This window comes from Odontomachus brunneus, unplaced genomic scaffold, assembly GCF_010583005.1.
Source record: "Odontomachus brunneus isolate Ranch 3 - 2012 unplaced genomic scaffold, Obru_v1 Obru_scaffold_107, whole genome shotgun sequence".
Lineage (NCBI taxonomy): Eukaryota > Metazoa > Arthropoda > Insecta > Hymenoptera > Formicidae > Odontomachus > Odontomachus brunneus.
In genome coordinates, this window is record NW_022639557.1 from 289,086 (window position 1) to 300,102 (window position 11,017).

Below are 11,017 nucleotides of genomic sequence, written 5' to 3' on the forward strand. Positions count from 1 at the left end.
CTTCTTCCTATCCTTTCGCTGAGAGCGCGAAAGAGTCACGATGTCGCAGAAAGCGAAGACTGAAAAAGACTGGGGATACGAGTGGGAGGATTAGAGAGAGCGCTCGGCAATTGCCAGGGTGCAGGTGTTAACTTTGTCACTTTGAATTTATTTCGTCCGGATGCGCGCACAACAGTGCATGAACGATCATGCTGGCGGTATACAGAGATTTCACCTTATGCCGGTTTAGCGAAGAGAGCGGCGTGTCCTGTATTTCTTTCTTTCTTTCTCTCAAAACACACTCAGCTGGCAGTAAGTCGGGATGACGAGTCGGAGGCTACGGGCGATTCGGGCGGAGTGTTATCGTTGGGGGCTTTGGTCAGTTCAGGCCGGATAGACTATAGAGAAGTAGACCGTTTCAGAGAGAATTCTCTCGGCGTTCGCCTTGATACGATGCGACGACGAAGACGACGACGACGACGACGATGATGTCTGAAGCATCGAGCGGCCCTCGCGCTCGAAAAGGAGGGCGAAATTAGTGAGCAGCGCGAGAGCAAACTAACTCGCTACGGAATCACATGCGTTCGATGCGGCGCTTAAATTTCGTCGCAACACATCGTATGTGCGCGTACCTTACATGAAAAGCCACAACGTGGATTGGCGTTCCGTTTTACAGCACGAAAATATTTTATCTCTCTTTCTCTCTCTCTCTTTCTTTCTCGCGCTTTCTCATTTACCGCTAACAGTTCGCTCGGGGTGAGTGAGTTGTCCCAGACATAGGAAAATGTCAAAGATATGTACACACGGAAGAGAGATACTTTATACTCTATTTGCAGCTCCAGAATATACAGTTGATTCGAGCTTCGCTTCGCGAAAGAGACGCTCGCGATTTACATAAATATATGTATGTGTATATATATATATATATATATATATATATATATATGTATGTATATATATATATATATATATATATATATATGTATATAGGACCGACACACAAGCCGCGCGACGATCCTTGGGAGATCCTGCGAGGAAATTTCGCTTGAGCTTTCGCGCTGATCGTGCTAAGATGAATTCTCTTCCCCACTTTTGTCGGTGTAACTACTACAACAACAATAACAACAATCCCCTCGTACGATCGTTCGCAGCGGGGAGAGAGAGTTTTTGTAGCCCTAATAAAGTCTTATATCGCTTTCTTTCCCGAAATATTATCATACTCCGTACACCGAGAAATAACGTTTAATGCCCATGTATACCGCGAATGTAATTAGCTCCGAGTTTTCGAGTTAGAATCCCGAGTATAATAGTAGTAGTATGTTTAGCTAGGGTGAAAAAGATAAAATCGAGTCGAATCTTAAAATCAACGACTACCGACACAAGGTACTTGGCTTTGTACGACAGTATTGCACTTTTGTAGCTAGCGCAAACTTAGGTCTGTGTGAATTCTTACGAATTATCATTTTTGGTCTCGTTAGGTCATCGTCATCGTACGACGCAGTAGGTAAGTAGGTAGACAGGTAGGTAGATAGGTTGATAGATCGATAATAGGTAGGCAGATAAGTAGGTAAGTAGAGGTGGTAGTCGAGATATCATCCAAGTCATTGCGGGATTCTTCAGTCTTTATCAAAGAAGTTACAATGCGACGCGTCTCGCGGACAGTCGTGAGCTTATAACAAACACGCAAACGAGGAGAATAACAGGGACGGAGGGGGGTGGAAGAAGAAAAGGGGCTTCGACGAGCGTCGGCAGTGACGATTTGAGAGAGACCGTCTCTTTGCCGGCGTTGCGACAAATCGATATAATTGCCTCTTACGTTAAACATCGCCGTACGATATCACGCACATGTCGTGTGTGCTCACTCACACACGCACATATCCATATGCTCTAGCCTTATTCGCACGATATCAAACGTGAGGTGTGTGTACAAAACAGGGCGGAGAAGGAAGGGGAGGAAGCCGGGAAACGCGCGCGTATCGCCGCGGGAAACTCGTCTCGTCGTTCATTTGTCGAGTGTCCAGCACTCGGTGGTCGAGACTCATGAACTGATGCGAAGGTACAATGGAACTGAATCGGACGGTATGAGGACGGGTGGGAACGACTGGATGATAACGGAAAAACGGAAAAGCACTCGCTTCGCTACGTGAGAGAAGCGACAACGCGCTGTGACAAATCATTCGATGAATTTTCGCCGCGCTACGATCACACACGCGCGCACGCATACACACACACACACACGCGCGCGCACGCATATACACACATACATTCGATTACGTTTGCACGCACGATAATCGTAGGTACCTCTTTCTTTCTGGGCACAGCGCCCGTATGACGTGGATGAACGATGACGATGACTAAATACGACGATATTATCCGTCCGACCAACCGATCGACCGACCATCGAGTACGTGACGCGAGCACTTCGGAGAACGAGCAGATCGCCGAATGTCGCGGACGTGCTTAACCGGCAAGCACGTTCAACAGATCTTCACCTACTGTCTTCATCGCTGCCGATCATTCCAGCTACGAGAATGGGTCGAGATATAATGACGATTGCTTTTATCGCCGCTTACCCTCTTAAGCTACTAATATAAACGCGCGCATGTTGCTCGCTGAAGAAGTACACTTCTACTCTCTTGCACCGTGTTCAACAGACAATATACAAACTCCGTGCGAGTGAGTTTCTCCCCTCGCTCGTTCCACCTTCGAAACGCGACTCAGGCTGTTGCGCCGTGGGGCCAATGCTCGCATATCCGTTCGGTTAATTGTTAATATATATATATATATATATATATATATATATATATATATATTTATTTATATATATATATAGATATATATAGTCAATCGCCATTCGGAAACTATGTGTTCTCCGTCTTAATAAGTTAACGAGTTAACGAGGAAGCTTCGTAAAGGCAATGCTATCTGGTGAAGGAGAAGAAGGAGGAGGAGAAGAACGAGCAATGAGGCAGAGGAGAAGAAAGTATGAACGAAAAGGGAGGAATCGACAAAAAAGTAGGACGAGGAAGACACTGTTCGACACTGTGCGATTTCGTACTTGTCGATCGCTAGTTGCGTCAGCGACGCATTATGCGTTATTACACTGTACTTGGGTTTCTCTGCATTATAAATATTCACGAAGAAGAGAGATAGCTATATGGCGATGGAGGCGAACGTGGCAATGATGCTGATGATGATGATGACAATAGCGATAATCGTGATAGTGATGATGATCTCACGATTATAATAGCGATCGTAATAGTAATAACGGTAATAGTAGTAATAGCAGTAGTAGTATAGTGTGTGTAGTGTGGTATAATATAATAATAATATATAATAATATATAATATAATTATATCATAAACTCTGCAATATTTAATACAGGTTTGTTCATATGGACTAGATACACCTTCTCTCGGAGCGAGCGACAGATCGACGCGCTCCTTTTGCTCTCTTTTGCTCTCGCCTTAATCCTTGTATGCTCGATAGTTGACCAACGGGGATATGATGTGATCAGTCAAATACATCGATGGCAGACCGGAGTCATGTAACTCTTGATTTCGTGGCTAACCGTTACCGCACGTGCATCAACGTGTGTTCTAAACTAACTACGTAAATTTCGTCGTCAATGAACAAGAAAAAGAAAAAAATACTGGAGCTTTTCTGTATTGCTGATCATCGACACGCATGCACGCTGTATTGCTTACAGAGTGAGGTTGTTTATACAGGGACACGAGTGCGATCTCGCGCTTAGAAATACGGTAATCGTTAGCCACTGTGAGCGACAGCTCTCGTCACGCGTTGTTTCAGAGGCGCGCGGTGTTTCAAATTGCGGATTCTCCAAGAAAAAGAAAAATAAAAATCAGATCTTTCTCGATCGCGCATCAACGTCGCGAAGAATATGTATCTTTCTTCATCTCGCTCTCTCTCTCTCTCTCTCTCTCTCTCTCTCTCTCTCTCTCTCTCTCTATATATACTATTTCGCTGGAAATGATACATAACGAACGAAAAGGTTCTTCGCGAAAAAAGCTTTACACGCGCGCAAGCCGTATCGGCTACGTCACTGGCACCGGAAACGATTCTTGTTTCTTACCTAGTGCAACTCTCGCGTCTTTCGTATCTTATACGCATTCACGCGCGCCCGAGTTCCCGCGTTCTCGTCTGCGACGATGAGCGATTCATCAACAAAGGCTGCAACACTTGGAAGCGTCCCCGAGATGAATGTGGCACACTGTGGGCATGCCGGCGCAGCCCTTACCTACGATGCTCTCCTGCACGAGATGCGCCAGGCCTAGGTTCTGATTGATGTCACCATCGCTGCCGCGGTGCTGCTTCGCGTCACACCATTGCTGACGTTCCCGCCACTTGTCTTCCGCTGGCGGGCACAGCAGCATCGACTTGGGCGACGGTGGGCTCACACGGTCGCGGGTGATGCTGCCGCATGAGCGCGCCTTGTAAAGACGTCCTTTGCCGAAAATACCTGGCAGTGGCACGCAAAGCTTTTTGTGCACAGCGAAGTAACGGCTCAATAACCGGATCTTCCTGCTCTTACACTCGTTCCGGTTCATCGACGCGTTGCGGTTCTCCTTGTCGTTGCACACCGTGGATTGATTCATGCACTTGTGATCCGCTGATCGACGATCGTCGACGGCGTTCCCGCCGCCCAATTGCCGTTGACAGTTGTTAGCCTTCCCGTCGACACTGTGAGCGGACGATGACGAGTGTTTCGAGGCGTGTTGCGTCTTACCGGTACCGAGCGACCAGCTCTGCAACAATCTTGCCCCGAGACCTTTCGCCTTTTGCACCGTAGTCGTCACTTGTGACGTAGGCTGAGTGGCGGAGGCGCTATGGGAGGCTGTGCTGCTCTGCGACACTGATGATGACGATGGCGAGGAGACGTTGTTCTGTGTGCCAAGGACGGTCGAGTTACGCGACATGTGACAGTGATTATAACATGATGAGGGCGCTTCGGCTTCTTGGACCTCGGTGATACGATTCAACGATTGACTCTCTCGCAGTCGCGTCTCACCGGCTCTTCTTCGGCCGGCGCGATGCCTTCTGCCGAACATGCTCTGGTTTTCGGTGCATCGATGCCTGCCGCCAGTTGTCGTTGTCGTTGTATTAGTGCCGCTACCGCTGTCGTTCCGATTGTTCTCGGTTGTCGTCGGCGTGTCGGTCGTTGTGTGCTCGCCGTTACTCACGCCGCTACCACCTCCGCCACCTACACCGCCTCTACCGCCACCGCTTCCTCCTGGATCTTGCGAGTCGCTCGAGTCGTCGTGACTGTCGCGTCTTGGCGGCAAGGGTTTACCCGTGGACGCGCCGAGTTTGTGCGCTCGCTTCTTTCTGCTCTCGCTGTCGTCGTCACTGGCGTCCGAGCTCGAGCACGAGGTTGTGCGCGTTTTGTGGAACTTGCTCCTGCGCTGCTCGTATGTTGTTCGTCTGACTACGCGACATTTAGCCGCTGTTGAGCCGCCACATTCGCTCGCCTGCATCTGCATGCCGTCTCCGTCTTCCAGGATTTCGTTGAGCGTGATTTGTGGACTAGGAGAGTTCGTGCTGCTAGGCGACGGCATGGTCTTGTATTTGGGTATCAACGTCAACTGATTGTCGCTAATCGGACGAAGGGGTATCGACACAGTCGACGATTCCAACAGAATTGTAGTGGTAGTCGTCGTAGCTGCTTCGGACGGTTTCGAGGGATTCGTCGACAATTCTGTAGGTGGCAAGCTGGACCGATGATGCTGCGTGCCCGACTTCCACTTATTTATCGGTACATGTCCGGTTGACTTCAGACACTCCGTTACCAGTTTCGGCCTAACTTCCGTTCCGGTAGCTTTCCTAGCCCACCCCGTTGACTGAGTATTCGCATCGCTCAATAGGTTCTTCAGATTCTCCTCACGTGTCGTCGTGATCCACGGCATGGGCAGTTCTTCCAGAAGGACCTCGCTCGTCTGGATTTTGCTCTTCGGATGTGCCGGCGATGACATCTTGTTATCTTTCTCGTTTCTCGCGCTCTGCTTCAGTCTTTCCCCTCTGTCAGAGATAACGGCGGCGTCTTCCTTCTGATGCGGATGCCGTTGGCCTTGCACAGCGGGTTTCATGCCGCTATGCTTCTCCGGCAGTTGCGACAACTTCTCCTGCAGGATATGCGAGAGCTTGCCCTCGGAACGAGAGCCGCGACGATTGAAGGAGTTCAACGCCGAATTACTGCCGCGTTCGTCTCGGCCGGAGCACGAGGACACGTCATCCTCGTCTTCTTCCTCTTGGACGATACTGCACTTTCGCGTACGTACGTTCTGCAACGAGAAGAGCCATCGTTTTTCGCGAGAGGAACGCTATCATCTGCGGCAGGCTGCCGTCACGTGCTGCCTGCCGTGACTTTACGCTCGTTCATCTTAGCCGACGTTGATCTAGACGATGGACATGTGATACGTACCTGCGGTACGTCACCAGGCGTTCGTGGTACGCTCAATAGCGACTGGCTTACGGTGCCCAAGGAGTTCTGATCCGTACGCAGATTTGTCGTCAAGTCATCTTGCCGACTGCACAGAATTCAACAGCATTACGTTGACATATCAATGATTGAACGCGCGAGTAGCGTAAACGTTTAGAAATCGCGAGTTTTACGAATGAGTCACGTCGTCGCATTAGCGGCAACACTAATTAAGTGATTCAGTAATAAGTGATTCAGTAATAAGCGATTCAGTACGTGGAAGACATACCTCGGAGAGACATCCAAATTCTCTGGTCGAGCTTTCTGCATTTGTTCTTGCCGATGAGCGCGCAGCTTCCTCTCCGCCAGCAGAAAATACGTCGCGGTGATGTGGTTGTATTCATTCTTGTCGAGCGCGCTGCAAGAAAAAAATTCAGAGGTAGAACCAGGAGTCGCGCGAATGTGAATACGAATTACATTAATGCGGCAAACGACGACACGAACGAAATGAGTGATGACTCTCTTCCTAATGTTTACTCACTCCAAGATCTCCTCCTTGGTGGCGATTTCACCTTTCACCATTTTGGCGATTATATGATTATGATGGTCGTCGGAGACTTGCTGACGCGACACGAGCGGCAACGTCTCCATAGTGTCGGAATCCGAGCCGATCGCCAGCCACGGGTCCGCCGCGATCTCTTCCAGCGAGGCTCTGCCCTCGGGTTCCCGCACAAGCATCTTCGCGATCAATCGCTTGCAGCCGTCGGACACGTGCGCCGGGATCGAATACTTGCAATCCATGATCATCGTCAGCGTCTCGCTGTCGTTCGCCTCTTGAAATGGCGCTTGACCGCATACTAACATGTACAGTATTACACCTAACGACCAAACATCTGCAACAGATCAATGACGGGTTGTTGGTTGGGTCGAGTGGGTCGTCTCGCGTTTACCTTGGTAAATATTCCAACGAGAGAAATGTTCGTGCATTTACGCAATAGTGCGACATACACGACGCGAACTCAAGAAGCCGCCAAGTTAATGACAGAGCGATTCTGACAATTCAGGTCACCTTTACCTCATGCGTAATCACATCGATCAACGAGCTTACCTACTGCGGGGGCGTCGTAACTATCACCCAGAAGTATCTCCGGGGCGGAATAAGCTAACGAGCCGCACGATGTCTCGAGCTTTTGGCCGGGGCAGAATCGATTGCTGAATCCGAAGTCCGTGAGTTTCACCGTGCCGAGCTTCTCGAAGAACACTACGTTCTCGGGCTTTAAATCCCGGTGCACCACGTGCAGCCGATGGCAATATGATATGGCCCGGACTATCTGTCGAAAGTAAGTCCTCGCCACCTGACAGCAGTGGGAACATAAGCGTTACGCCGCGCACAGATGCGCTCGATCGGATACTACGCAGTTTCAGCGTGCTATTCGACCAATAGTCGAGATACAAAAATAATATACAAGTATCTTCGTGTAATTAATATCGAGATGATCTAAGAGTCCGATTCGATTTCCCTCGACGGTAAACCCGGCTATCTTTCACGATAGAAGTGTACGAATATTGCCAGAACGTTAGCGAAAAAAATCACAAACAACAACCACGATTGCTTGGCTGAGAAATAATTCTTTTTCCCAGCGAATGCGTGCGAAATCATTCGATTGAAAAATCGAGCCGAACTATTTGACTCATTAATCCTTTATATTTTAAATAGTTCTAAAGTCAATTCTATAATATTAATTTCGTGAAATTAAACGCGTAACGACATTTCTCCCACGTACAAGTATATGAAAGACAATACTCTCTCTCTTTCTCTCTCTCTATATATGTAATGTGTAATAATGGAGGCACCGTGTTCGATAACGAAGTTAAAACAGTGCGCGAACACCTCAATTTCGCGTCGGAGTTTAGAGCCATGTTCTGCGTTCGCGCGCGTTAATTGCAAGCCGACGGCATAATGTAGTGACAATAGTCGGCAACAATACCTCCTCGCTGAGGCCGCTGTCGTGGCGCATGATGTAATCATAGAGGTCCCCGCCATCGCCGAGTTCTAGAATTAGGTATAGCTTCGTCTGCGTGTCTATCACCTCGTACAGTCGCACGACATTGGGATGCTGCACCAGCTTCATGCACCGCACCTGCCGGCCGACAGACAGAGTTAATTCGCGATAGATCGAGCGATAAATAGCGAGATTCGTTTCGCCCGAGCGAATCTCAATCGTGGGGTCAACGATACTGTCCGCCATCCATTTGCATCATTATCTCGTTGACCTTAACGAGATCCGCCGCGGTATGAGGTCCGCGCGCGATGTAACTACGCGAGACCATTCCGATCATCTCCTCCGACCGTCGAACCAGCCATTAAAACGACATTACGCGAATCAGGGTGTCATCGGGGCTCTCTGCCGGTTTCCATTAGCACATCAAACAGATTTTCAGGCGGAAAGCCCGACTACGGCCTGACGCGATTGCGGAGTCGTGAATCGTGCAAAATTGTAATAGCGATCAGAATGTTATTAGAGCATACAGGCTGGACCTCGCTCGGACGTGTAACGGACGTGAGATATAATGTAAATCTGGAGCAACGCGATTCGTATCGACAGGACTGCACAAGTTGCACAGCGAAAGATACATGCAGTGAAAAAAAAGATAATTAAAGAAAAGCGCGGGGAAAACATCACAAATCCTCCTTGTTGACTCTATGAATTTCAATATCTCCTGCACGGAAAACATTTGGTTGTATTAACAAAATTTCCGACAAAACTTGAACAAGTCAGAAATACTGTTGAATTAAACAAAATTCTAGTAAATTAGATCCGATTTGTTCATATTTCACCCGAAAATTTTGTTAATATAACCAAACTTTTTGTGTAACTCTTATTACTTGCACGATTTTCAATAAGAGAACGCGTTTTCTACATTGTTCCCGCAGGTAAAAGCGATGAACTAAGCGAGAGTCCAAGAGGCCAAGGAAAAGTCGTCGGAATGTAATCGACAAGCTCGCTCTTCGCGAAAAGACTTATCGCCTGTGTTTCTCTCACCTCTTGGAAGAGGTGCGCCCTCGAGACTTCATCGAGCTTGCTCTTCTCGATGACCTTCACTGCGACCTTCTCTCCGGTGAAGACGTGCCGCGCCAGTTTCACCACGGCGAAGTGACCGCGGCCGAGGGTCTCTTCCAGGTCGTAGAGCCCGGCGATCTTGCCGTCATAATTCTTGTATCCCACCCTTCGATGCATCTCGTGCCGCTGTAATGCATACCGTCGCATGTTAGTGCAAGACACGGTTGAAGAAAAGGCAGACATTATTAATCTTCCATTAATGCGTTAATCCTCGATCCTTCTAAAAGATATTCTCGCTAAAGGCCCAACGGAGCTTCTTGCGAACACGACGTGTGCGGCGGCACACGCTGAGTCAATAAATTTCGAACGTCGAATTGTGATCGATCGTTTCGCAAACGCATTTGCGACAGTCGCGTAACACGACGGCACTACTGTGTCTATCCCGCGCGAGAAAGAGGTCACCATTATTTTTAGCGCCAGTAGGAGCAATAATTAATCGCTTCGCCAATCCGTGGACATTCGGCCGACAACAGCGAAAAATATACACAGGGGCTAGAGTGACAGTGACGGGGATTATATCTCGCTCGAAGAGACACGCAGCGAGAAGTTAACGAACTGTACGTGTACGCGGTGCACGTGAAATGTCCGATGCGATTATGCCACTCCAAGCATTATCAGACGGCTGAAGAATTTCCGAATCATTCTTTTGTCCAGAAACCGTGCGCGATTCTCTCTGCGCGAATCGATTTTCACCCACTGAGATTTCACGCTCAGACTAAGAATCCAAGTCGCTCTAGTCGAGCGTATTGATTTGCGCAGCAAAAAAACGACTTTTGTATTTGTATCGAAATCGACTCGTGCAAAAACTTGAATTCTTAACATATCCGTGCGTCAATACATTGTCCTTGTATTATCTTTCGACTATTTTGCGTTGAGCTCATGCCTTTCTAAATGTTAACGTAACACAAAAGTGTGACATTTTGGTATTAATTTTCGCCAAGTATTATCTGTGTTATTTCCTCACACATTCGCCTTGCGTGAAATTAACACAAAAATTACAGTGGATCAATTGGCACATGTGAAATGCGTTAAGTTTAGCACAAGATTTTTTGCAGCGTGAAATTAATCGGAGCGCAAATTTCGTTGCAGTCTCGAGATAGAAATGACCTGGCTTGTCGGTCCGACAATTTTGACAGGTCGGCGGCTTAAAAAAACCTGAGAAAAAACAATATAGGAACCCAGGGTTACCTTCTTCGTCCACCTGCCGCCTCATCATCCGCTCAGCGCGAACGCGGTATGGTGATCGTGCATGATCGAATTTAGCGTTGGGCGGCGACGAGAGTACGAGAGCAGATGTCGAGCCAGCGAGGGAACGGATTGTCTTTGACGGGACGTAATTGCGAAATGTGTATTGTCGCGGCGCCGCGTAGCGTCGCGCATTCCATCCTCCTGCGGCGGAGAGATAGATAGATAGAAAGAGAGAGAGAGAGAGAGAGAGAGAGAGAGAGAGAGAGAGAGAGAGAGAGAGAGAGAGAGAGAG

General features: G+C 48.4%; 1 protein-coding gene across 1 annotated transcript in view; it reads right to left on the reverse strand.

Moving 5' to 3' along the window:
* Positions 1-127: 127 nt before the first annotated feature.
* The window catches only part of LOC116849120 (SNF-related serine/threonine-protein kinase), a 25,724-nt gene continuing 14,834 nt past the window's right edge, over positions 128-11,017 (reverse strand). Inside the window, exons 2-8 of the mRNA XM_032825959.1 lie at positions 9,460-9,663; positions 8,404-8,556; positions 7,524-7,770; positions 6,957-7,308; positions 6,705-6,833; positions 6,419-6,524; positions 128-6,278 (exon numbers count right to left, since the gene is read on the reverse strand). Coding sequence (XP_032681850.1) covers positions 4,161-6,278; positions 6,419-6,524; positions 6,705-6,833; positions 6,957-7,308; positions 7,524-7,770; positions 8,404-8,556; positions 9,460-9,654 — 3,300 coding nt within the window. The 5' untranslated portion in view covers positions 9,655-9,663 and the 3' untranslated portion in view covers positions 128-4,160. The remainder of the gene's footprint in view (positions 6,279-6,418; positions 6,525-6,704; positions 6,834-6,956; positions 7,309-7,523; positions 7,771-8,403; positions 8,557-9,459; positions 9,664-11,017) is intronic.